This window comes from Raphanus sativus, chromosome 9 (assembly GCF_000801105.2).
Source record: "Raphanus sativus cultivar WK10039 chromosome 9, ASM80110v3, whole genome shotgun sequence".
Classification (NCBI taxonomy): domain Eukaryota; kingdom Viridiplantae; phylum Streptophyta; class Magnoliopsida; order Brassicales; family Brassicaceae; genus Raphanus; species Raphanus sativus.
In genome coordinates this window covers 17,969,034-17,996,620 of record NC_079519.1, presented here as the reverse complement: position 1 = coordinate 17,996,620, position 27,587 = coordinate 17,969,034, and the positions used below count along the sequence as shown (strand labels likewise).

The 27,587-nt window shown below is 36.1% G+C and overlaps 4 protein-coding genes across 4 annotated transcripts; 2 read left to right on the top strand and 2 right to left on the bottom strand.

Annotated features, from left to right (window-relative positions):
- The first annotated feature begins 8,959 nt into the window (after positions 1–8,959).
- On the top strand, positions 8,960–9,904 carry LOC130499593 (protein SINE1-like). Its single transcript, XM_056993822.1, has 2 exons — positions 8,960–9,249; positions 9,330–9,904. The coding sequence occupies exons 1-2, from the start codon at positions 9,196–9,198 to the stop codon at positions 9,726–9,728; spliced, it is 453 nt and encodes a 150-aa protein (XP_056849802.1). The 5' UTR covers positions 8,960–9,195; the 3' UTR covers positions 9,729–9,904.
- A 7,069-nt stretch (positions 9,905–16,973) lies between these two features.
- On the bottom strand, positions 16,974–19,001 carry LOC130499557 (uncharacterized). Its single transcript, XM_056993727.1, has 2 exons — positions 18,723–19,001; positions 16,974–18,248 (listed from the first exon to the last, which is right to left on the bottom strand). The coding sequence occupies exon 2, from the start codon at positions 18,241–18,243 to the stop codon at positions 17,248–17,250; it is 996 nt and encodes a 331-aa protein (XP_056849707.1). The 5' UTR covers positions 18,244–18,248; positions 18,723–19,001; the 3' UTR covers positions 16,974–17,247.
- Positions 19,002–24,305: 5,304 nt separating this feature from the next.
- LOC130499525 (putative defensin-like protein 256) lies at positions 24,306–26,010 on the bottom strand. The gene is made up of 2 exons (XM_056993665.1): positions 24,852–26,010; positions 24,306–24,672 (listed from the first exon to the last, which is right to left on the bottom strand). The coding sequence occupies exons 1-2, from the start codon at positions 24,907–24,909 to the stop codon at positions 24,470–24,472; spliced, it is 261 nt and encodes an 86-aa protein (XP_056849645.1). The 5' UTR covers positions 24,910–26,010; the 3' UTR covers positions 24,306–24,469.
- LOC108824935 (plant UBX domain-containing protein 4-like) lies at positions 25,530–26,340 on the top strand. Its single transcript, XM_056994852.1, has 5 exons — positions 25,530–25,533; positions 25,596–25,738; positions 25,803–25,898; positions 25,977–26,101; positions 26,217–26,340. The coding sequence occupies exons 1-5, from the start codon at positions 25,530–25,532 to the stop codon at positions 26,338–26,340; spliced, it is 492 nt and encodes a 163-aa protein (XP_056850832.1).
- Positions 26,341–27,587: the final 1,247 nt, after the last annotated feature.

Here is a 27,587-nt window from a genome sequence, read left to right as displayed (position 1 = left end):
AAAAACAGTTTTGTAAATAAATAAAAATAAGTGTTAATCTAGTAATAAAAACAAACATTAGTATTATTATAGTAATCTTCCCTGAGGCAACTCTGTATTCCATCATTCCCGCATTTTCCGCTGAAAAACATTGAAGTGGAACAGCTCCGGGAAACAGCTTTTGATTCTACTGTTTTATATCAACAAAGAAAAAGAAAATTTATATAATAAATAACAAAGCTTAGTTTTTCTTTTCAAAATGCAGCAATTTGAAAATTAGGTTTATACCTCTGTCTCTATAGTCATAAATGAGTATTATAATATATACCTTGAGGATAGTTTAAAACGAACAACAAAACAACACAAGAAACAATGAATAAAATAGGAGATTTCATAGTTCAATATATGATATGAGATCGCATAGACAATGATTTGTCCTCTTGTTAAAAAACTGCATCCTAACGCTCATAATATATACACACAACAGATAAAGTAAAAATAGTTTGTTTTATTCAACTTGTAAAAATAGAAAAATAGAACGAGGTCAACGAAATTATTGTGATCAGCAGTTTTTTCATATTTTTATACTAATTTTGGAAAATAAAAAACTCAGTGCACAGAAAAAAAAAGGAAATTGCAAAATCATAATTGACCAAGTCAATATGAAAACAAAGAAATTTCATGTATCAAACAAATATTTTTGTGAAAGTTTTTAGTGTTGTCACGTATATTAAAATCATTATTATTATTAAAATATATCATTTTATTATTATTTAAATTAGGACTAATAGTAATTCAGTTAACTTAACCAGGTTTTAAAACTAAATAATAAAACAGAAAATAATGAATACTAATATGTTTAGGAGTTATCTAGATACTAGGTTTTGGCCCGCAATTTTGCGGGTAATAATATTATATACAGAAATATATATATCATCTTTACCCTGTTATAATTTTTGAATAATAATTAGAAATTTAAAATTTTAATTCAAATATTTGAATAATCAAAAATTTCAGTATATATTTTTAGAAGATATGTGAGATTTAAAATAGTTCAAAAACATAAACCTTAGTCATTACAAAAATTTCCCTTAGAGAAAAGAATATTATAATTGATTCAGATAATTGGTTGTAGAATTACTTTATATTTTAGTTTAACACATGAAAAACCGAAAATACTCTAGCTTTCAAGAGAAAAAAAAGAGAGTGTATATATTTTTGTGTAACTCCAATATAACCAATATAATGATTGGAGGCTTTTATCATGAAAGATCTTTTGTAAATGGTTTTGTGTGGGATTAAAAACATAAAAGTTATAATAATTCCTTACCTACAAATATAATTATCTTATATAATATTATATAACCAATAAATTTATTTCTATAAAAATGCGAAAGTATTTTATTTAATTATATATAACTAATTGATAAGGCATATATATTCTTTCTCTAATTCTACAATTAGTTACCATAAATCATAATTTGTAATATCATTTGTGTTATTAGGTGATTTGTATTAATTAGTTCCAGAATTACCTTTTACTTTTAGATCTGATTAACATAATAACTAATAAATGTTAACAACCAATCAAATTATAGCTATTTTTAAACTTAACCTATTAAAGACACATAATCAAAAATCATTTTAGTGGTTTTTCAATTAATATAAAGTAGGATTTATCTCTTTAAAACTAAGGATAAATTTGGTTAAGGTAAACTAAAAACATGTATTAGGAAAATGGTAGTTTAAGCAATTTTTCTCATAATTTTTTCCAAATCACACTTTCTCACTGCAAATCTTTCATGTATGTGTCATCGGCCCAACTGCCAATTGAATAGTTGCCTTCTTTGTCGATTGTGTCATCGTATTGGTACTCGATCGCTGTTGGAGGCTGAGTATCGAAAGCAAAATTCAGATAGCAGTGTCTTGGTAAGACGATGTTGTTACTAGCATGTGCACTATCGGTCGATTCTCAAAGATTTGTGTCGATCGATGATGGACTAGTGCTGTCGATCGATTGTTGAGAGGGGTTGTCGATCAATGCTCCATTCTCTGACTCGTCGTCATCTTCACAATAGCATGCTGCTGTATAAATTTCATGTTTTCAAAATTTATCAAAATTTTTTTAACATAATTAATATTATAAAACGTTTTTCAAATTAGTTTTTATTATATTTATATATAACGAATATATTTATTATAAAAAACTGTAAATTTTATTTTACAAAATGGAAATAAAATAATTGCAATTATATATTTAAATATTAAAAAAAATATATTTACGAAATTTCCGACGAATTATATCCGTCAAGAATTTCCGATGGATAATTTTTTTTGGAATTTCGTCAGAATTTCTGATGAATTTCGAACGAATTTTTTTTTCTGACCAAATGATATAAACGACGTCTTTCGTCGGAAATCCATCGAAAATAACTTATTCCGACGAATTTCCGATAAAATCTTCCGTCATAATCAACTTGTTTTCCTGTAGTGCACCAAAAACCAAAATACTCGAACCAAAACCGAATGTTGGAGACTCATAATTCATAATGCATCTACGTTTAAATGGTGAAAATAAAACATTCTGCTTTTACTATTTATTTAACTCTTTTTAGTGGATTACACATGTGGTTATAGACGTATTAAGATATAGGCATGTTTTTTCTTTGTTGACACTGTTCATATTCGATTATGCCACTTCCATTGACCCCAAAAAGAAAATTATTGTGATTTTGTTTGTTGGATCCTCGCAAGTGTCAACACTAGAGACCCAATCTTCGTTAAGCTTACTTTCTGAAGCTCATTCAGATTCTCATAGTCTAGTAAGTTTTCACAAATGCAATCTTGAGACAAGTCCATTTTGATAAGTATGATCTGCCACAAGATGGCTTTGCTCGAAGAATAAAAGTTCATCCTGCATTTGTTTAGTTAGTATTCTCACAGACCGAACACTTGAAAAAGCTAATGTAGGTCTTTCTACGCTTTTGATTCCCACATCTTTAGAGAAATGCTTAAATCTATCCAACGTTGCTAGGTAGTCAGATTGAGAAGCAAAGTAGTAACTCAGATTGAGTTCTATGATTATTTTTTATCGATTGTGCTTTGGAAGTTGTTCCAAAGAGATAGGAAGATTGAGTTCTATGATTATTTTTTATCGAGGCTGTTGATACACACGGGGATAAGGATATTGTTAGGACCGCTACAAGCTCAAAGGTGTCGACTTTCCTTGAGTCTGAAGCAACTGTCGTAAACCGAGACAGAGAAACCGAACCGCAACCACACAAAAGCTCAAGAACAGAGCAAGCGTGAAACAGAGTATCCCAAAACAGAACAGAAGAAAAGAAAGCAGTAAAGAACACAAGCAAGTTTATCCAGTTCGTTCCCGTTAACGAGGGTAGCTACGTCTGGCCGAGTCGGTAACTCGGAATCCACTATATTCAGGAATACGTGTGTCCACACTGATGCCCTTCACTAGCACTCAATGCACATGCTATCAGTTTCTTCCTTAGAGAACTAGCAAGATACAAAGTTTATACTCTCAAGCTATTCTCTCTCAGCTCTGTTTACAAACCATACACTTATGATTTCTCTCAACTCTCTCTCTCTCTCTCTCTTAGCCTAGCGCACATATATATACTAATACACACTTCTAGGGCTTACTCATTGTCTTCTGTCACCGCCGTTAGATGAAAGATACGCTCCTGCATCTTGACAGAGTAGTACTCTTGCAAGCTGGACAATTAGCCAAATCTTCTTTATGACTGTACCTTAACACGCCATCAATCATCACCTCCTTTTGAATGAGCCGTTGCTGGCGCGTTGTCCTTGGTGTTGCTTTTCACTCAACCATGGTTTGGTTTATACCACCTTTGGTTAAGCTAGAGTACTCCTAGCTGGCAATTTCAAATAACTCACTTGCAGATCACGTTAACATCTTTCACAAATCTCCACCTGTTAACATTATCATACAAAACCAGATTAGGCAATGAGTAACTTAAGAGAGAGATAGAGTTATAACTTTCTGAATATAGTATCTGGATTCCCCGACTCGGTTTTCCTGAGCTTTATTACTCAGCCTTGACACGGAGCAAGTTCAATGCAGTCTGCAACTTGCCCGTAGCCAAGATCTTCGTGAAGATATCTGCCGGATTTTTCTCTGTAGAGATCTTCACCACCTCCACAGTGCCTTCACTGATGATTTCCCTGATGTAATGACACTTTACATCAATATGCTTCGCTCTTTCGTGGTGCACATTGTTCTTAGAGAGAGCAATGGCACTTTGGGAGTCGCAATAGATCTCCACGCTTCTTTGACTGTAGCCAAACTCCTCCAACAACCCTTTTAACCACACTGCTTCTTTCACAGCCTTAGTGAGAGACATGTACTCTGATTCAGTGGTTGAAAGAGCAACCACTCGTTGCAGACCCGACTTCCATCTTATGGTGTTTCCACCAAGAGTAAACACTAGACCCGTGATGGATCTTCTTCTGTCTGGATCAGCAGCAAAGTCAGCGTCACAATAACCCACAATCTTGAAATCATCACTTCTTTTGTAACACAGCTTTGTGTTAACCGTTCCCTTGATGTACCTGAGCCACCACTTGACTCCTAGCCAGTGCTCCTTGATAGGATTGCTCATGTAGCGACTGACAATGCCAACAGGATAGGCTAAGTCAGGCCTGGTTCAAATCATGGCATACATAATGCTGCCTACAGCATTGGAATAAGGCACTGTCTTCATGAACTCTTCATCCTTCTCTGCCTCTTCTTCAGTCGCTGCCTTCATCTTCAGATGAGCCCCAAGGGGAGTTACAGCATGCTTTGCGTTTGACATGTTGTAAGTCTCCAGGACTCTCTTCAAGTAACCTTCATGAGATAACCAAAGGGACCTCGAGCTTCTGTCCCTCACAATCTCCATACCTAGTATCTTCTTAGCTGCCCCCAAGTCCTTCATCTCAAATCTCAGACTGAGATCCTTCTTTAACTGATTTATAGCATCAAGACTGTTGGCTGCTACTAGCATGTCATCTACATAGATGAGCAGATACATATTGGAGTCATCTGATAACGTCTTTATGTATGCACAACTGTCGTAGTTGCTTCTCACGAACCCAATCTCCATCATGTAATCATCAAACTTCTGGTTCCACTGCTTTGGAGCTTGTTTGAGTCCATACAAGGACTTGTTGAGCAGGCACACTTCGTTCTTCTAAAACATAGACTCATAGCCTTCCGGAGGAGTCATATAGATCTTCTCATTCAGTTCTCCATGCAGGAAGGCTGTTTTGACGTCAAGCTATTCCAGCTCCAAGTCTTCTTGAGCAACAATAGTCAGCAGTATCCTGATGGATACATGCTTCACAACCGGGGCAAAGATTTCATGATAATCAATGCCTTCTCGTTGTGCATAACCTTTGGCCACCAATCTGGCTTTAAACCTTGCTTCTTCTACACCTGGGGTTCCAAGCTTATGCTTGTAGATCCAGCGGCTTCCTATAATCCTCTGATTCCGAGGTCGATGCACAATGGTCCAGGTGTTGTTCTTTACTTGAGATTCCATTTCCTCATCCATGGCTTTTCTCCACCTGTCCCAGTTTGCATCTCTGGTAGCTTCATTGTAGTCTGATGGCTCAACTTCTTCACCATCTTCTGTAGTATAATGAGCTTCAGAGAAGTAGTCTTCATCATCAAACCTTCTCGGAGCTCTTACTTCTCTTCTTTCACGATCTCTTACGAGATGGTAGCTTAACGGAGACTCAGCATCAGGGCCATAGTCTTTGTTATTATCAGTTGGAGCTGGAGTAGGAGACCTTGGATCACTTGCAACAATAGGTCTCCTCTGTTCTCCACCCGAGGGAGTATCACTCTCAGCTTCAAGATCAAGATCCAAGTGTCCACTATCTTGATCGTCTTCTTCTAAGGGTTGAGCTTCTTGCCGTTTCTTCAAATCTCTGTAGACTGCATTCTCTTGAAAAACAATGTTTCTGCTGACCACAAACTTCTTCTCCTCAACCAACCAAACCTTGTATCCCTTTATCCCTGAAGGATATCCAACCAGAACTCCCTTCTTGGCTCTAGGACTCAGTTTCCCATCATCGGTATGGACAAAAGTCACACATCCAAACCGCCTCAGATAGCTGTAAACTGGAGCATTGCCATGCCACTTCTTGTCTGGGATATCAAAATTCAACGCAGATGAAGGAGTCTTGTTGATGAGCAACACAGCAGTGTGTGTAGCTTCAGCCCAGAAGCGCTTTGGTAGACCAGAATCACTCAGCATACTTCTAACTTTCTCCATTATGGTTTGGTTCATGCGCTCTGCAATCCCGTTTTGTTGAGGGGTGTAAGCGCATGTCCGGTGCCTCTGGATTCCCTTGTCTGCACAGAACTCATCAAACATCTTGTTACAAAACTCTAAGCCGTTATCGGTTCTCAAAGTTTTGATCTTCTTATCACTCTGATTCTCCACCAAACTTGCCCAATCAACGAATTTCTGAAATGCTTCATCTTTTGTCTGCAGAAAGTATACCCATACTTTTCTAGTGTAGTCGTCAATGAACGAGATGAAGTATTGACACTTCCCATGTGACTGAGGAACTGAAGGAGCTCCCCATAAATCAGACGAACGTACTCCAACTTCTCTGCTGTGTTGTGTTGAGCTAGCGTGAAGCCAACTCTCTTTGTTCTTCCATAAATGCATGCTTCGTGCGGGTCGAACTCTGAAACCTTCTTCTTGTCTAGTAGACCTTTTCTCACCAGCAGTGTCATGTTCTTCTGGCTCATGTGACACAGTCTCCTATGCCATATGACTGTGTCGTCTTCTCTTCTGCTCACAGCGTGAGTTTCTTCAAGAACACGCGACCACTTCATTAGATACAAAGTATCATATCTTCGGCCTGTGAGAATGGACTTGTCTCCGGCTTTTATACTCAACACTCCATTTCTTGACTCAAAGCCATAACCAGCCTTCTCAAACGTTCCCAATGATAGTAGATTCCTATCCATATGAGGAATGTATCTCACATTTGACAGTACAACTGTCAAGCCTTCTTCGTTCTTGACTTTGATCGTTCCTACTCCTTTAACCTGAGCGTAGGTTCTGTTTCCCATTCTGACAGAACCTCCAGCCTCTTCATCAAGGTCATCAAACCACTCTCTCTTATGTGTCATGTGATAACTGCAACCGGTATCCATGATCCATTCATCCTCCAGATGTATATCTGTTGATGGCAATGCTTCAGAGACGTATAAGCCATTGGCTTCAACTAGATGACCTGCTCCATTTGAGGACTCTGCTTTGTTGGAGCCTTGATATCTGGTTTTGTGGTTCGTCTTCCCTTTGTTTGGACAAGCATTTTCGAAATGCCCATCCTCTCCGCATGTCCAACATCCTCGCTTACTCTTGGATTTGGACCTTGAACGCCCCGTCTTGCTCCCCTTATCTCTGTTCTCGCTTCTACCTCTTGTCTCAGCTTTATCTTTGGCATAAAGTCCTTCAGCTTGACCTTTAATGCTCTTCTTGGTTGAGCCAAACTCCAAATCTTTCGAGTAGATAGCAGCTGTGACTTCGTCTAGAGACAGGGTAGTCCTTCCTGAGCCATACTTGAGTGTGTCTCTCAACTGATCAAATGGCTTCGGCAGAGACATGAGTAGTAAGATAGCTTGATCTTCGTTTGATACTAGAACATCTGTGTTCTCCAAATCTGCTATGATATGAAGGAACTCATCAATGTTGCCTTCTATAGACAGGTTCTCAGACATCTTGAAACCGTAAAGTTTCTGCTTCAGATAGATCCGGTTTGGAAGAGCTTTAGACATATACAGTTTGTCTAAAGCGCTCACCATAGAAGCTGCAGTCTTCTCTTTCTTTATCTTCCTCAGGACTCTATCAGTAACACTCAGAACAATGGTGCTCCGAGCCTTCCTATTCTTTTCTTCCAAAGCTTCTAGATTTTCTTGCTTCGCTTTTTCATCTTCTTCGTCGCCTTCTTTCGGATCTGAGACTTTAGCAGTAGTCTCGTCTTCTTCTTTTAGAGCCACACTCAGACCCATGATGTCTAAGTGCGCCATCAACTTCTCTTTCCACATCGTGTAGTCCCCACGACCATCGAACTTCTCTACCTCTATCCTCGCCGACGTCATGATTCAGAATCGCCTTTCTGAACCAACACGAAACCTGGCTCTGATACCACTCTGTTAGGACCGCTACAAGCTCAAAGGTGTCGACTTTCCTTGAGTCTGAAGCAACTGTCGTAAACCGAGACAGAGAAACCGAACCGCAACCACACAAAAGCTCAAGAACAGAGCAAGCGTGAAACAGAGTATCGCAAAACAGAACAGAAGAAAAGAAAGCAGTAAAGAACACAAGCAAGTTTATCCAGTTCGCTCCCGTTAACGAGGGTAGCTACGTCTGGCCGAGTCGGTAACTCGGAATCTTCTATATTCAGGAATAGAGCTTTACAAAGTGAAGAAATGATACGTGTGTCCACACTGATGCCCTTCACTAGCACTCAATGCACACGCTATCAGTTTCTTCCTTAGAGAACTAGCAAGATACAAAGTTTATACTCTAAAGCTATTCTCTCTCAGCTCTGTTTACAAACCATACACTTATGATTTCTCTCAACTCTCTCTCTCTTAGCCTAGCGCACATATATATACTAATGCACACTTCTAGGGCTTACTCATTGTCTTCTGTCACCGCCGTTAGTGAAAGATACGCTCCTGCATCTTGACAGAGTAGTACTCTTGCAAGCTGGACAATCAGCCAAATCTTCTTTATGACTGTACCTTAACACGCCATCAATCATCACCTCCTTTTGAATGAGCCGTTGCTGGCGCGTTGTCCTTGGTGTTGCTTTTCACTCAACCATGGTTTGGTTCAGACCACCTTTGGTTAAGCTAGAGTACTCCTAGCTGGCAATTTCAAATATCTGCAAGTCACGTTAACATCTTTCACAAATATGATTCTTATCACCTGATGAGTCTTTGTCACCTGAGTCGCGGACTCTTGGTGGGTCTTTTAGTGGATATGATTCTCCTATCGAGTCTTCGCCGCGTAGTTCTTGTAAAGGAGTGTGAACCGGAAACTATGGAGAACTAATGGACTGGTTGATATCTCTTTGAAGGATGGTCTGTTCTCTGGAGACACCACTGTGTCTGATTCACCTCTTGTCCCTTGTGAGAATGGAAGTGATGAGTTTGAAGGTTTTGTAATGGGAAGTTTGAGGAACAGGAAGATGCAGAACTCAACTCCTACTAGTCCACAGGTGAGAAACTTTGATCATTATCAAATCCATCTTTATTGTTCTAATTTGCTTGTTTCTGACTTTGTTTTTTGAAGCAACAGAGACAGTGTTGTTCAAGAAACATGAATGCTGAAGATTTCAACATCTATAGCACACCAAGGAAGCTAATCAGTTCTCTTCAGTATCCTGATGATGTGGACTTGTATCATTCTGACATTCAGAGTCCAGTGCTATCTCGCGAGAAGACTAAAGTCAAAATACAATCGCCAACCAAGGCTGCTGAAACAATCTCATCATCATCCCCTGTCAAGTATAGTGAAGAAACAACACCTCGATCACAGATGATAATGAGTAAGAAGAAGAAGAAGAAGAAGAAGAAGAAGAGCATGAGCTATAGCAAACTCATGTTTGCTATATCCTTTTTTGTGGTGGTGCTGTTTACAAGTGTGATGATGTTCAATCAAGATGATGATGTTGGTTACCACACTGTTCCCACATGATGATTCCACCTCTCTTTGGTGGTAAGTTTAAATCCTAGTGTAACGGGGAGACAAGGTTATTTAGTTATCCAATTCACATGTTGGTTATTTGTAATGTACTTTTAGTACAAGTTGTAAAATCTTCTTCTACTCTTTGTTGGCATTTTGTTTTTAATGCAAATCTACATTGAAACAAACACTGTTTTTAGTATAAATCTAGGGGTTAACCCGGGCTACGCCCGGGACAATTTTAATTTTTCAAATATTTTGTATACAATTATTTCGTTGGATGTTGTATTCTGACTATATATTTTTGTGAATTTATGAATAATTTATATTTATAGTATGCATAATAAAATTTGAATATTTTTTAGTTTGAAATTATTTTATTTTACATTGATGTAAATATTTTTGTGATAATTGATTTTTTTTTGTTTGTATTTTTTGTGATAGTTTAACCTTTGAAAGTTTTGTATGTATTTTAACTCTTATTTCTATTCTTTATGGAATCTAATAAATATTTTCCAACGGAATTTTATATTATATAATCAGAACATTTGATATAATATATGTTTTTATTTTGACTAAAAATATTTTTTTCCTATCATTTTGTTTTTGTTTTTGAAAATTGGCTTTCAAATTAACCAAGTCAAATGTCAATTAAAAACCAAAAACATGTCAACTGGTCTCAGGTTGTATCTCAGTGAGGAAGAACTTAAATGCAAGAGGGTTGTCAAGGGATACACATTGCGATAGGTGCGGAGCTCCAGAGGAATCGATTGATCATGTGTTCTTCGAATGTCCTCCAGCGATTCAGGTTTGAGAATTATCTCAAATTCCATCTAATCCAATAGTCTTTCCCACCGCATCCTTTTTCACAAATATAGACCATTTATTTTGGAGAGTCTCACCGAAATTGGAAGATCATCAGTTCGCATGGATCCTATGGTACATTTGGAAAGCTCGAAATAATAAGGTTTTTAGCAATTTGGATGTGGATTCTAGGGATACTCTCTAGTTTGCGGAAGTAGAATCAAGGCTTTGGGCAGAGGCACAAATATTGATTACACAAGCGACAGATCGACAAGACCCGACAATACCGTCTATACCAGGACGATAGTGCTTTGTGGATGGATCTTGGAAGGACACAAAGATGTTCTCAGGACAGGGATGGTATAGCACACTGGAAAGATATACGGGTCTAATGGGTGCCAGAAATGTAAGGGTTTCACTCTCTCCACTTCACTCTGAAGTAGAAGAATTACTTTGGGCAATGGAATGTATGCGGAATTTACGTCAGTTTAGAGCCACGTTTACAACAGATTGTTCTCAATTCTCCCTTTGCTCTCCAAGTACGCCTTCTTGCAGGTAACATGAATTTTGTATCTCTGTTTCATGTTCATAAACAAATGCATTAAAGTTATTAACATTAAGATGAATGCAAACAAATTATACACTATATTCAATGAATTAAATAATTAAAATGAAGTATTGAAAACTTACATTTTCGTCTGATAGATCATTTCAATTGTTCTTCCAGAGACGGAGTTGTACTGTTTCCAGCTATGTAACACTTTCACGTGAACCTTCCAGCCGCATCTAAAAGGCTTCACTTCACTCAACTGCGTGAAAGGCATAAGAAAACTCATATTATTTTTGTTTTTCGTTGAAATGGTTGTGAGTTTTAAGTAGATGGAAATAGTTCTATTTATAAGCAGATATACAGACAGGGTGCTCGCAAAACCTAAATTTTATTGTTAAAGAATATATAGATTCATATTTTAGGTACTAAAATATCTGTTTTTTGAATACTCATCTCCTAAAGAACAATTATGCACTGAAGATAATATTTTTCATAATATTTATGAACCTAAACTTGCGGATCAACTAACCATTTCAAATTAATAAAGAGATTTGTTTCTAAAACAGCGATATTTGCCTTGAAGTGCATTAGCTGTTTAATCAATAGTATCTATACTGTTAGAGTATCGACCAAGTATGTAATTAATGCACCAAGAAGATATAGAAGCTTTGCATAAATTTGTTGGTTAATGCATTGACCATCAACCAAGTTTTATTGAGCATTCAAATTCTAGAAGGACTGAATAACTATTTTGATTTTCAAAAAATGTAAACGAAAATAAAAACCCCCATATTGTTAGGATTATAATAATTCAGGGTTTTTTAACTATAGCTATAACTGATTAGCTATAATTGTTTTAAATGGAAGGTCTAAACAGTTTCACCGTAAATGTATTATAGAGATAGTATAATCTAAATACTAAAAAAACAGTTGTTACACGACTGAATAACTATTTTGATTGTAGAAAAATGTAAACGAAAATAAAAAAGCACATATTGTTAGCATTATAATAATTATAGATTTTTTTAACATAATCTGTAACTGATTAGCTGTGTAAATAAATACATATGTAAAATCTGTTAATATTTTATAACAATCCATGAAAAACGACATCAGTTAGCATGATCAGGAATATACAAAAATATGGATTGTATAACAGATGCTTTCATGTTTGAAAAAAAAAACATTACGTATTCGGATCAGGGGTTGCGTTCTTATCTATGAACAAATTTATGTATTAGTCAAAAGAAGGATTTTGTTCATATGATGAAATGTTGAGATCATGGGATCCGAAGGCTGAGATGAATTGGTCACTGTAAATAGCAATCATAATATGAGTGCGCCGGTGACAATTAATCGTCAATATGAAATAAGATACTACGTTAGAGGATTCAGGTTTGAGTCACGTGGGTTGAGCGGAGGTCGAATAGTTTGAATTTAGGGATTGGACCCCTAACTGTGTTGTCATTTGGTTCCAGGGAATAAATCATGGTATACCGGATGAGATAGAGGTTGAAGTGGTCTAAAACCAAACCAACAAAACGGTTTGAGAGAAAAGACGCAGGCTCGAAATGGAACCCGTCTCGAAAGAGCAAAACGACGCAGTTTCAGACAGGAGAACAATGGCATGATTATTTGATCTGGTTATCTAATCGGAATGTAGGGAACCGAAGAAACGGTTTAAAGGAAAATGGGTATCGAAGGTCGTTTCTACCCTCGACGCAGGGGACGGCAATGATAAAGCGCAGGGGCATTGGGAGTAAAAAGAGGAGGGGTGCAAGCTCTTTTAAATAATACCTGATCCAAGTAGGCGATAACCACCGGTTATTGCGTAACCGATAACGGTTAAAAAGTAACTGGAGCGGAAAGTCCTAAACTACCCCCTAATGAGACGCATCTGAATAGGCGATAACCGCCGGTTATTGAGTAACCGAAAACGGTTAAGAAATAACCGGGGCTGAAAGTACAAAACTATTCTTACTGAAAAAAAGGAAACGCTTAACCGGTAGGAACAAAAACAGTAAAACGTCCGAAGTGTATCTTGTTTTAATAGTATAAATATGTTATTTTTAGCAATTATTTAGCTCACTAATTAAGTTTCTTTTTTGGCAAAAAATCTACAATTTGTTGTGAAATAAAAGAAGATAACAAAAAAATGAACTGATTTATTTATTATGTGTATGTGTGTTTGTGGAAAACACGAGGGAGAGAGTAATGAGTGTTTGTAAACGTTCAACTTAATTATAAAATGAACGTGAGACACTCCTATTTATAGGAATGAAAATACAGCTTAGTCATCTCTCATTTTACAAATACAAGACATGTATTGATGATGAAGCTGATATAAAAACAGGACATGTGTCCATTGGATAATCATCAATATTTAACACTCCCCCTTGATTATCCAATTTTTATCACGTAGTGCCTCGTTAAAAACCTAATCATGGAAAAACCCAATGGGATAAAAACCATGACAAGGGAAAAAGAGTACACTGACGTAATCTCTCCCTGAAAGTAATGGACATAGCTTTTTCTTCATAAGTCACGCAAACGCCGCATCCCGATACCGTCGACGTGTTTCCGGAATGTTGTAGTCGGAAGAGACTTGGTGAACAAGTCAGCCGGATTGTCGCATGACCGTACATATTCGATGTCCACTTCTTTATTTTTCTCGAGCTCCCGAATGTACGAGAAAAATCTTGGAGGGATGTGCTTCGTTCTGTCGCTCTTAATATAGCCTTCTTTGAGTTGAGCGACGCAAGCCGAGTTATCTTCAAAAACTTTCGTCGGCTCTTTCTTGTTAATTATTCCGCTTGAATCTTGTATGTGGTGACTCATTGATCTTAGCCACACACATTCTCGACATGCTTCGTGAAGCGCAATAGTCTCTGCATGATTCGAAGATGTTGCAACCAGAGTTTGTTTTTGGGACCGCCATGAGATCGCGGTTCCACCAATTGTAAAAACGTAGCCGGTTTGCGATCGAGCTTTATGAGGATCTGATAAGTATCCTGCATCTGCAAAACCAACCATACCAAACTCGGGTTTTCTAATATACATTAACCCTAAATCAACTGTACCTTGTAAATAACGGAATAAATGCTTTATTCCGTTCCAATGCCTGTGAGTAGGAGCAGAGCTATATCTTGCTAGGAGGTTAGTTGCAAAAGCAATATCAGGCCTGGTACAGTTTGCTAAGTATAAAAGCCCACCGATAGCACTCATATAAGGTACTTCAGGACCTAATATCTTCTCGCTATCTTCGCAGGGTCTAAAAGGATCACTCTCAACATTGAGAGATCTACCAACCATTGGAGTACTCAAAGGAGTTGCTTGATCCATACGAAAGCGTTTCAATAACCTTTTCGTATAGTTTGATTGATGCACAAATATTCCTTCTCGTAGGTGCTCTATCTGGAGCCCAAGATAAAACTTTGTCTTGCCGAGATCTTTCATTTCGAACTCCTCTTTCATATGAGTTTGAGCATCATCAACCTCCTTTTGAGTTCCAATCATGTTCAGGTCATCTACATATACAGCGATGATCACAAAGCCAGATGACGATTTCTTAACAAAAACGCAGGGACATATCGCATTGTTCACATATCCTTTACTCAAAAGATAGTCACTTAAGCGATTGTACCACATGCGTCCGGATTGCTTTAATCCGTATAGTGATCGCTGTAACTTGACCGAACATACTTCCCTGGATTTCTCTTTCAATGCCCCTGGCATTTTCAATCCTTCAGGGAGTCTCATATATATATCATTATCCAACGATCCATACAAATAAGCTGTCACAACGTCCATGAGATGCATTTCAAGATTTTTGACGCCGTAAGGCTCATCAAAAATCTAAATGTAATTGCATCCATTACCGGGGAATACGTTTCCTCAAAATCAACTCCCGGTCTCTGAGAAAAACCTTGGGCTACTAATCGGGCTTTATATCGTGTTACTTCATTCTTTTCATTTCTTTTTCTCGCGAATACCCACTTATACCCAACAGGACTTATATTCTCAGGCGTTGTGACGATAGGTCCAAAGACATTCCTTTTATTCAGGGAGAGTAATTCAATTTGAATGGCCTTCTTCCACTCCTCCCAATCATGTCTTTTCTGACATTCTAAAATGGACCTTGGATCGGGGTCATCACTTTCGTGATCTATTTCTTTGGACACAGAAAAGGAGAACATTCCATCGACATCTTTTATTTTATTTCTGATCAATAATTTTTGATCAAGGGCGTAGTTGATGGAAATCTCATACTTTTCTGTTCCCTCCTCGTCATCTGGATCCTTATCTTTATTTGGTTCTTCTTGAACCTTTTCATCTATGCCTTCTTTCAGACATTTTTCAATATCAGGTTCTTCTGGAACCTTTTCACTTTGTTCAACCAATTTCTTTTTCTTTCGGGGATTTTTATCTTTTGAACCCGCTGGTCTCCCCCTCTTTAACTGAACCCCAGGTTCATTTATTTTGTTTCCATCAGTTTGTTCCCCAGAAACAACAACTCTTGATGGAACATTTTCAGCGGGTATATATGATTTTGTCACCCTTCTCGTATCTGTGAACGCATCTGGTAACTGATTTGCCAATTTATGCAAATGCACAATTTTCTGAACTTCCAGCTCTCTTTGATTCGTAGGGGGATCAAGGTGTAACAACGACTGTGTACACCAAGTAATCTCTTTAGGAATTTCTCTAATTCCTCCCCCTAATGCTGGAAATTCATCCTCATTAAAATGGCAATCGGCGAATCTTGCCGTAAACATATCACCAGTTACTGGTTCCAGATATCTTATTATACTTGGTGACGTATAACCCACATATATTCCCAATCTCCTTTGTGGGCCCATTTTTGTTTTTTGTGGCGGAGCTATCGGAACATAGACCGCACACCCAAAGACACGGAGATGGGATACATCTGGCTCTTGCCCAGATGCCAATTGTGATGGGGAGTACTTATGATATGCACTCGGTCTCAACCGAATTAGTGCAGCTGCATGCAAAATAGCATGACCCCATATAGAAATTGGGAGCTTTGTTCTCAAGACTAACGGTCTTGCAATCAACTGCAACCGTTTTATCAACGACTCAGCCATGCCATTTTGTGTATGCACATGGGGAACTGGATGCTCTACATCAATCCCCATTGACATACAATAATCATCAAAGACTTGCGATGTAAACTCACCAGCATTATCAAGCCTTACTTTCTTAATGGCATACTCTGAGAACTGCGTTCTCAGCTTTATTATTTGGGCAATGAACTTTGCGAAAGCCGTATTTCGTGTTGTCAAAAGACACACACTTGACCATCTAGTAAATGCGTCAATCAATACCATGAAATATTTAAATGGCCCGCAAGGTGGGTGAATCGGCCCACATATATCACCATGTATTCTTTCTAAAAACATTGGTGATTCATTGCCTACTTTTGCTGGTGATGGCCGAGTTATAAATTTTCCTTGAGAACATGCTTTACATGTAAACTCGCCCGTTTGCAAAACTTTTCCGTATTTCAACGGATGGCCATTCGAGTTTTGCACTATCTTTCTCATCATGACTGAACCAGGATGTCCTAGCCTCTCATGCCAGATTTTAAATGTATCAGTAAACTTCATGTTTACCACGGCATAGGACTCAGTCATGTTTATTTTTGTACAATATAGTCGAGAGGATAACATTCTTAACTCTTCCAATATATGTTTCCTCTCGGACTTAATGCAAAGAAACTCAATGCCATCTTTACTCATAGTCTCAATATGATATCCATTCTTTCGGATATCCTTAAAACTTAATAAATTTCTATGAGACTCGGGGGAATACAATGCATCACTTATCTCAAATATTGTCCCCCCTGGCATTGAAAATTTCGCTCTACCAGAGCCCATAATAATCTTTGCATTACCAGATATTGTACTTACGCTTCCAACGTAATCTTTCATTTTGAGACTGGAGAAATATTTTCTATCTTTAATTATTGTGTGCGTTGACGCACTATCCGCCAAGCACATATCTCCATCCAAAGTCTCAAAGTCTGGCATTCTTTCTGAATTTAAAATATTTATAAAACATATATTATTGAACATGAAACAAGAAACATAACATATATCTTACAACAAAAGATAATGATACTATAATACAGTAGACTTATATCACATCGATCTTATATCACACATCGATGTTTTCTGGCTCAACCAGAAAATCTGATACGTCGAGATGAGTATCATCATTTAAATCATGAAAGGATGGCCCGGGTTCATCCGAGATGAAATTCGTTTCACCTCCACTTTTCTCTTTTCCCTTTTGGGATTCTTTATACAGATCGGCTAAGTGTCTTGGTGTACGACAAGTACGTACCCAATGACCTTTCATGCCACATCTGTAGCAAACCTTTTCTGTTTGCCTTTTATCATCCCGGCCCCTTTCATTCTCTTGGGAGTCCTTTTTAGTTCTTTCATCATACGGACGGAATCTTCTTCCTCGTCCTCTCCCACGACCATGATTTCGACCTCGACCACGTCCACGTCCTCGTCTTCTCCAATTATCATAACTGGATGATGCAACATTCACTTCGGGGAATGGAGCAGATCCAGTGGGACGAGCCTGATGGTTTAATAACACGAGTTGATTATTTTGTTCCGCTACAAGGAGGATTTGCATCAACTCCGAATAACGCTTAAATCCATTCACCCGGTACTGTTGCTGCAGGACTACATTTTCAGGATGGAACGTGGAGAGAGTTTTCTCGATCATATCATAATCGCTTATTTTCTCTCCACATAACATCATCCTTGAAGTAATTCCGAACATATCGGAATTAAACTCACTTACACTTTTGTAGTCCTGGAACCGGAGATGGATCCACTCGTGTTTGGCTTTTGGTAAGATCACATACTTCTGGTGATCAAACCTCTCTTTAAGAGATTGCCAGAGGTCCCCAGGATCCTCTTTCGTAATATATTCATCTTTTAAACCATCATGTATGTGGTGTCGTAAAAATATCATGGCTTTAGCCTTTTTCTCATCCGACACCGTTTTAGTATTATCGATGGTTTCCAAAAGCCCGCTACCTCTTAGGTGCATTCTTGCACCTACTGCCCAGGTCATATAGTTATTTCCCGTAATATCCAGGGCATTAATTTCGAGCTTTGTCAAATTCGACATGATTACTGTATTCATAGAATAATAATATAATATAGACGAGAATTAAAAGCATAATTTAAATGCAGAAATTAAAAGCATAAAGTAAATGCAAAAATTAAATTGCGTAAACTTAAATTGCATAAATTTAAATAACATAAATAAAATTGGGGGTCCAGCCCACCATATGATCCAGGAGTCTTAGACTTCCATATTTGATCATTTTCAAAGGTTCGAGGCGACATAGTCGGCCATATTAACCTTTTCTTTTAATCAAGGTCCGAGGAGGCTTAGCCTTCCATTTTTAACCTTTTATTCACGGAGGTAAAACCTACCACGTGTTTCTTTGATCGTGAAGGCTTAGCCTATCTTAACGATCAGCCGGGGAAGGCAACGCCTATCATCCCGGAAAATAAATAGAGAAGGCCTAGCCTCTCACTCCGGAATAATAAATAAAAATTTAAATAAATTAAATATATTTAAGACATAAATTTAAACATCACCTCGCTTGCTTGGTCTAAGAACGGTCGGTATAAGAGAGCTCGTCGTGCTGATAACGTGTTGTGAAATAAAAGAAGATAACAAGAAAATGAACTGATTTATTTATTATGTGTATGTGTGTTTGTGGAAAACACGAGGGAGAGAGTAATGAGTGTTTGTAAACGTTCAACTTAATTATAAAATGAACGTGAGACACTCCTATTTATAGGAATGAAAATACAGCTTAGTCATCTCTCATTTTACAAATACAAGACACGTATTGATGATGAAGCTGATATAAAAACAGGACATGTGTCCATTGGATAATCATCAATATTTAACACAATTGAATTTTTTGTTTTTGGGCATTTTCTTCTATATATATATATATTATTTTATAAAAAAAAGTATTTTGGAAAATTTTATATGACCTCTAAAATGTTAACTGTATAGATTTAAAATTATGTGATCTTATATTTTAATATAAATAAATAATCGAAAACATGAATGAACAACAAAATTCTTAAATGAAATTATATTTTATTCAGCAAATAACTTATATCAAACATTTATCATAATTTTTATCATTACACTTTTAATTGTTTTGGTGGAGGACCTCCACGACAACGGGATATTCTGGGATACACGGATCAATGGTAGAAGCAATGTTTATTGCATTTATATTGTATAAATTAGAACACACGCAACTTCCACGAATATTGCAATAGCCTCCACATAACTTTCTGCAGTCATTGTTGTTCTTGCAAAAATTCTCCACTGCAAGATTCTGACCTGCAACACATGAAAATGTAATAAAAGGATATTAAAAATAAATAATATACTAATTTTTTTAAAGATAATTAATCTAAAACTGATTTCAAACAAATATATTTTCCTCTCTCTAGAATGGATTTATGTATATTGGTTAAAAATATACATTTTTTGTTTGTTTGAAAATTATATGCATGCATACTTACGAAAAATGACGACAACAAAACAAGCCAATAACAAAAACTTAAAGGAAATGGTCTTCATTTTTCACCTAAATGGTTTTTTTTTAAAGACTTAAGACTTATTTTTGGGTTCACCCCTTAGAGTGAACCTCTAGGTTCACCAACCAATAGTGTTTGAGTATTTAATATTTGATATCTTTTAAAAAAGGAAGTATAATTGAATTTCTAAATTAGATTAAAATAAAAAATATCAAATACATAAAAAATAGTAATATTTACAAAAATAAATAAATCAATATTATTAAGGCTTCAGTAAAATACTAAATCCTATATCCTAAATCCTAAAACCTATACCCTAAATCCTAAACCCAAAAATTCTAAGTAAACCATAAGCCTTTTGATAAATCCTAAACCATAATTCATAAATATTAAAAACTAAATCATAATAACACTAAACCCTAAATCCTAATCACTAAACCCTAAATTCTTGGGTAAATCCCTAACCCTTGGATAATTCATGAACATTTAAGTTCACCGACCAATATATAATGTTTGAGTTTATGATTTATCCAAGGGTTCGTGGTTAATCCAAGGGTTTAGGGTTTAGTGATTAGGATTTAGGGTTTAGTGTTAATATGATTTAGTTTTTAATATTTATGATTTAGGGTTTAGGATTTTCTTTACATTGAACCAGAGGAATTCCGCCTCCTCCGACTATCAAAAGGCTTAGGTTTATCTCAAATTTTGGGTCTAGGATTTACCTAAGATATTAGGGTTTAGGATTTAGGGTATAGGGTTTAGTATTTTACTGAAAGCTTAATAATATTTTTTTTAACTATTAATATTTTTATGTATTTATATTTTTTTATTTTTAAAATATAATATACTTTGAAAATTAAATTTTATTTCTTTTTTTAAAAATATCAAATATCAAATACTCAAACACTATTAGTTGGTGAACCTAAAGGTTCACCCTATGGAGTGAACCTAAGAATAACTCAAGACTTAAATGGTTATTAATGATGAAATGAAGCTACTCTTCATGGCTTTTTATAGTCCAACTACATGATGGTTATAATCAACCATAAAATCTTGAACAATTGTTTTTTTTTTTAGCTTTTTTGTATATATATTTTTTTGAAAAAAACATTCTTTTTGTATATTTACTCAAGGAAATATAGAAGGTGTAATTACCAGGCCCGTCCCTCCCTTAAAGCAGATGAAGCATTGGCTTCAGGTCAAAAAATATAAAAATAAAATTTGGGCCACAAAAAACAAAAAACTATGTAGCTTAACTGGTTGTGAAGATATGTTAGAGTTCCTTGTCCCTGGTTCGAGGAACACCAAAGTCCTTTCATGGAAGATTTTTTGTTGATAATTTTATTTTTAAGGGCCACATATCTTAGTAGGCTTTAAGCTACATAAAGGTGTGGGACAGCACTGGTAATTACTACTATATTTTATGTCCAATCTACTAAAATTAATTGGGGCAATTTACAAATAAAAAGTAGCTACTATCAATAAATTTGGACATGTAGCGAAACTTTTTATTATTATTACTATATTTTTCTAACCAAATATGGTTATATTGAATGCACTAACAAAGTTGTTCGAGGTACTTCCAAAATCCAATTCAACTTCTTTTAAATGTTTTTTGGGGGTAATTAGGCTACGATTAGATTTCTACGAGCAAGTAATTAGTTGAACTTTAGGTATATGGATTCTTTATAATCTCATTTGTACATTTGATTTTTGGATCCACGTTAGTTTACCACTCTCCCTTATAGAAGTATACTTACATAGAAAATATGTGTATTTTTGTATGTATATCGATTATATGTAGTAAGTGGATGCTTGATTTTGACTCAATGAAGATCCATCAAAGAAAGATGATGTTGATGAGATATTCAATCAAGCTAGACAACTGGGAGCTGTTGAAGGACCTCTTGAGACTCCTTCTTCGAGTTTCAGAAGCTTTACAGGAACTGGGAGGTTGCTTTCTGGTGGAGAAAGTGTTTCAATTGCTCCTCAATAGCCTGACCCTGTGGCTCACACCATTATCTTCTGGTCTAATGGTTTCACCATTGATGATGGTCCTTTGAGGAAGTTGGATGATCCAGACAATGCTTCTTTTCTCGAGGTACTACACTGAAACCAAAATGTCCTCTTGTCCTTTCTCTGTTTGAGTTATGTTTTTTTTTTCTGTAGAGTATTCGAAAGTCTGAGTGTCCAAAAGAGCTTGAGCCTGAAGATAGAAGAGCTCCTGTACACGTCAATCTGATGCGAAGGGAAGAGAAATGTCCAGTTAGTGTTCTCTCCTCTCTATACTCATATCCATACATCATCAACAAACAACATGTAATGTCTTGTTTCATCTCATTGTAGGAAAGAGAGAAGCCTAAGGTCTCATTTCAGGGTGTTGGAAGGACTCTTGGTGCTACCTCATTGTGGCTCTTGATTCCGCACCCATTCCTGTACAAACCGGGGTCGCAGCAGCAGCAGCACCATCTCCGTGTCTTGTAATAGATGAAACCGCTCCGACCACATCGATCCAGATTAGACTAACGGATGGGACCCGGCTTGTGGGTAAGTTCAATCACCATCACACTGTCCATGATATTCGCGCTTTCATTGACTCCTCTAGACCTGGAGCTCCGGTTAATTACCAGCTTCAGACAATGGGGTTCCCACCTACTCCTTGTAGAAGCCGGAAAACCGAATCAAATAAACGATATTATAAATACGAGATGTTAAGGAAAGAAACGATTGAATATACGAAATAAAACCGGAACGGTAAACGTTTTCACAAACGATTATGAAGTCGAGATATGATATCTCTTTCCTTAACTCTTTATATTCGCTCCGTAGTGAGACGGGACTGTACGAATATAGAGTCCCAGGATAAAACCATGGCGACGATTCACGCTTCACTCGTGAATGCCCTATCGAACTATAATTGCTACAAAACACTCTGGAAACTAAAGACTTACGCTAAGGGATTTTTGCTGTGATGTGAAAAGTAAGTAAGTAATGAAGGAAGAGAGGAGGCGATATTTAAAGAGACGGAGACGACTCACTTCCCGCAACAGATGCTGCACATGGGCGACGATCTCGCGGAAATCGAGAGAGTTGAGTTGAGAAACTTTCTCTGCAAGATCTTCTCTTTTGACTTGTTCTCATCTTTGGGCGAACTGATAAACGTCGTGTTGTTTTCAGACGAACGTCATGCCGTTTTTAAAAAATTAAATGGCAAAACATTGAGCTTAACTTGGTCCAAAAAATTTAGTCTTATTGAGACGGGGGCCCAAGACCAAAGACCCAAGCCCAACCCAAGCCGGACGGCGACGCGCGCTTGGGGAGCTCTTCCTTCCACTGAGCTGATTAACCTCTCATGTCTCAAAGACATATATATGCAACTCCATTTTGTCTCTCACAACCGATGTGGGATGTTTGTATTAACATTCATTAAAGTCACGGGCTTTTAATGAATCCCGCAGGCCCATTTCATTCACCATTTGCCTCTTTTATTTAAGCCATTAAGCTTTAATAAATTGGCCCAACACTCCTTAGGCTGATCTCGCTCAGACCATTCAACAAGCTGGTTTAGCCAACTCTGTCGTTCTTCAGAAATTCTAGAAATTTCTAGATTGTCTGTTCCTTTTTTTTTGGGTCTTTCTATATGCATTATGGATCAGAGTTACATAACTGTTATTATAATCAAGAAAATGTTGGCGTCTCTGTAAGCTACTTATACGCAGCATAAATGGCTTTGAGAGGAAAAACTTTTGGTATAGATTTCTTAATTTGTTGAAAATAATATCTTCATTATGCGTTTTGGGATTATTCATGGTTTTTTTTTTGAATAATTGTTAAAATTTATTTATCCAAAACTTTTGTACGTCCGATATAACCTTGAGATAGAAATGCATATCAATTGACTATTCTACTATTTTAAAGAATCATCTTCTCGCTCCAAACCATATGCCTAGCCCTTAATCCATCATATGATCTCCTTCCCTCCTAATGGTAGAAAGTCTGTTCCTTACATTTTTATCAATGGTTTTAATTAGTAGAGTATAATCTTTTTCACCATGTTTGCGTCTATTTCTTTCCCTCCAGATCACATGGACAGCTGCTTGAAAAGTATATCTTAGCAAAAAATTCCGTATAATTTCCTGTCTAGAATCCATGAGAAGTGCAACTATTTCCTCATAATCTTCTGTGTATCTATCGGAGTATACCTCTCATCAGACTCTGCCAAATCTGGTTCGAGTATGAACATAGATAAAACAAATGATTTGTCGTTTCAACTTGTTGTTTGCAGAGAACACTGAACACATATAGGATTCATGTTTGAATTGTTCATGGTTTTCAGTTATACATTATTCTGTATTCATTTGGTAAGACCGTAAGAGTAATCAAATGTCATGTTGCTCGTAACAGTGATTGTATATGACTAGTTTGCTAAGAACTAGGTACCAGTTAACGTAGAGTATAATAAGCATGTTGACTATAATAGGATATGTGTTTTTTTAACAATTATTTAGCTCACTAATTAAGTTTCTTTTGGCAAAAAGTATACAATTGATTTTTTCGTTTTTGAGCATTTTCTTCTATATATATATAATTTTATAAAAAAGTATTTTGGAAAATTTTATATGACCTCTAAAATGTTAACTGTATATGTTTAAAATTATGTGATCTTATATTTTAATAATTAAATAATCGAAAACATGAATGAACAACAAAATTCTTAAATGAAATTATATTTTATTCAGCAAATAACTTATATCAAACATATATCATAATTTTTATCATTACACTTTTAATTGTTTTGGTGGAGGACCTCCATGACAACCGGGATGTTCTGGGATACAAGGATTATTGGTAGAATCAATGTTAATTGCATTATTGTATACATTAGAACACACGCAACTTCCACGAATATTGCAATAGCGTCCACATAACTTTTTGCAGTCATTGTTGTTCTTGCAAAAATTCTCCACTGCAAGATTCTGACCTTCAACACATGAAATGTAATGAAAAGATATTAAAAATAAATATACTATTTTTTTAAAAGATAAACAATCTAAAACTGATTTCAAACAAATATTTTTTCTCTCTAGGCTGGATTTATGTATATTGGTTAAACATATACTTTTTTTTGTTTGTTTGAAAATTATATGCATGCATACTTACGAAAAATGACGACAACAAGACAAGCCAATAACAAAAACTTAAGGAAAATGGTCTTCATTCTTCACGTAAATGGTTTTTCTTTTTAAAGACATAAATGGTTATTAATGATGAAATGAAGTTACTCTTCATGGCTTTTTATAGTCCAACTAGATGATGGTTATAATCAACCATAAAATCTTGAACAATTGTTTTTTCTTTAGCTTTTTGTATATATATATTTTTTTTTGAAAAAGGGCATTCTTTTTTTTTACATTTACTCAAGGAAATATAGAAGGTGTAATTACTACTATATTTTATAACCAATCTACTAAAATTAATAGGGGCAATTTACAAATAAAAAGTAGCTACTATCTATAAATTTGGATATGTAGCGAACCTTTTTTATTATTATTACTATATTTTTCTAACCAAATATAGTTATATTGAATGCACTAACAAAGTTGTTCGAGGTACTTCCAAAATCCAACTCAACTTCTTTTAAATGTTTTTTGGGGGTAATTAGGCTACGATTAGATTTCTACGAGCAAGTAATTAGTTGAACCGAAAGCTTTTAAAAAAAAAAAGGTAATATGTTGAACTTTAGGCATATGGATTCTTTATAATCTCATTTGTACATTTGATTTTGGATCCACGTTAGTCTACCACTCTACCTTATAGAAGTATACTTACATGGAAAATATGTGTATTTTTGTATGTATATCGATTATATGTAGTAAGTGGATGCTTGATTTTGACTCAATAAAGATCCATCGAAGAAAGATGATGTTGATGAGATATTCAATCAAGCTAGACAACTGGGAGCTGTTGAAGGACCTCTTGAGACTCCTTCTTCTTCGAGTTCCAGAAGCTTTACAGGAACTGGGAGGTTGCTTTCTGGTGGAGAAAGTGTTTTAACTGCTCCTCCTCAACAGCCTGACCCTGTGGCTCACACCATTTTTTTTGTTTCTGTAGAGTATTCGAAAGTATGAGTGTCCAAAAGAGCTTGAGCCTGAAGATAGAAGAGCTCCTGTACATGTCAATCTGATGCGAAGGGAAGAGAAATGTGCAGTTAGTGTTTCCTCTCTATACTCATATCCATACATCATCAGCCAACAACATGTAATGTCTTGTTTCATCTCATTGTAGGAAAGAGAGAAGCCTAAGGTTTCATTTCAGGGTGTTGGAATACCTCATCGGTGGTGGCTCCTGATTCCGCACCCGTTCCTGTACAAACCGGGGTCGCAGCAGCAGCAGCACCATCTCCGTGTCTTGTAATAGATGAAACCACATCGATCCAGATTAGACTAACGGATGGGGCCCGGCTTGTGGGTAAGTTCAATCACCATCACACGGTCATGATATTCGCGCTTTCATTGACTCCTCTAGACCTGGAGCTCCGGTTAATTACCAGCTTCAGACAACGGGGTTCCCACCTACTCCTTTGGCTGATCTCGCTCAGACCATTCAACAAGCTGGTTTAGCCAACTCTGTCGTTCTTCAGAAATTCTAGAAATTTCTAGATTGTCTGTTCCTATTTTTTTTTTGGGTCTTTCTATATGCATTATGGATCAGAGTTACATAACTGTTATTATAATCAAGAAAATGTTGGCGTCTCTGTAAGCTACTTCTACGCAGCATAAATGGGTTTTGGGAGGAAAAGACTTGTCGTATAGATTTCTTAATTTGTTGAAAACAATGTTTTCATTATGCGTTTTGGGGTTATTCATGGTTTTCAGTTACATATTTTTCTGTATTCATTTGGTAAGTGTATAATCAAATGTCATGTTGCTGGTAACAGTGATTGTATATGACTAGTTTGCTAGAAACTAGGTATCAGTTAATATAGATTATAATAAGTTTGTTGAGTATAATAGGAAATATGTTACTTTTAGCAATTATTTAGCTCACTAATTAAGTTTCTTTTTGGCAAAAAGTGTACAATTGATTTTATTTGTTTTTGGCATTTTCTTCTATATATATATAGTATCTTATGAAAAAACCAGTGTTCTAAAATTTGGGTATGAATGAAACGATTTTTTTTCAAAACGATTTATTTAAAAATCGGTCTAGGCGTCCGAAAAAATCGGCTTAGGCACCCGAATAAACAATAATCCTTTATAAGACGTCTAATCACCGCCTAACGGTTTTTAGAATATTGGAAAAAATATTTTGGAATTTTTTTATATGGCCTCTAAAATGTTAATTGTATGACTAAAATTTTGTGATCTTATTTTTTATAGTCTAAATAATCGAAAACATGAGTGAACAACAAAATTCTTAAATATAATTATATTTTAGTCGGCAAATAACTAATTATATCAAACATATTATCATAATTTTTTTATCATTACACTTTTAATTCTTTTGGTGGAGGACCTCCACGACAACCGGGATGTTCTGGGATACAAGCATCATTGGAAGAAGCAATGTTAATTGCATTTATATTGTATAAATGAGGACACACACATCTTCCAGTAATAAGGCAATAGCCTCCACATAACTTTATGCACTCATGGTTGGTCTTGCAAAAATTTCCCTCTGCAAGATCCTGACCTTCAATACATCAAAATATAGTAAAAAGATATTAAAAATAACCATACTAATTTTTTTTTGAAGATACAATCTAAAACTGATTTAAAACAAATCTTTTTTCTCTCTCTCTAGGCTGGATAAATATGTATATTAATTAAAAAGATACATTTTTTGTTTGAAAATTATATTGCCATGCATACTTACAAAACATGACGACAACAAGAC

Coding starts and splice junctions, on each gene's coding strand:
- LOC130499593 (XM_056993822.1), top strand. CDS start 9,196: ATGGGAAGTTTGAGGAACAGGAAGATGCAGAACTCAACTCCTACTAGT. Junction 9,250..9,329: donor CAACTCCTACTAGTCCACAG/GTGAGAAACTTT, acceptor TTGAAGCAACAG/AGACAGTGTTGTTCAAGAAA.
- LOC130499557 (XM_056993727.1), bottom strand. CDS start 18,243: ATGTCGAATTTGACAAAGCTCGAAATTAATGCCCTGGATATTACGGGA.
- LOC130499525 (XM_056993665.1), bottom strand. CDS start 24,909: ATGAAGACCATTTTCCTTAAGTTTTTGTTATTGGCTTGTCTTGTTGTC. Junction 24,673..24,851: donor TCTTGTTGTCGTCATTTTTC/GTAAGTATGCAT, acceptor CATGTGTTGAAG/GTCAGAATCTTGCAGTGGAG.
- LOC108824935 (XM_056994852.1), top strand. Junction 25,739..25,802: donor TGCTTTCTGGTGGAGAAAGT/GTTTTAACTGCT, acceptor TTGTTTCTGTAG/AGTATTCGAAAGTATGAGTG. Junction 26,102..26,216: donor CAGCACCATCTCCGTGTCTT/GTAATAGATGAA, acceptor TGACTCCTCTAG/ACCTGGAGCTCCGGTTAATT.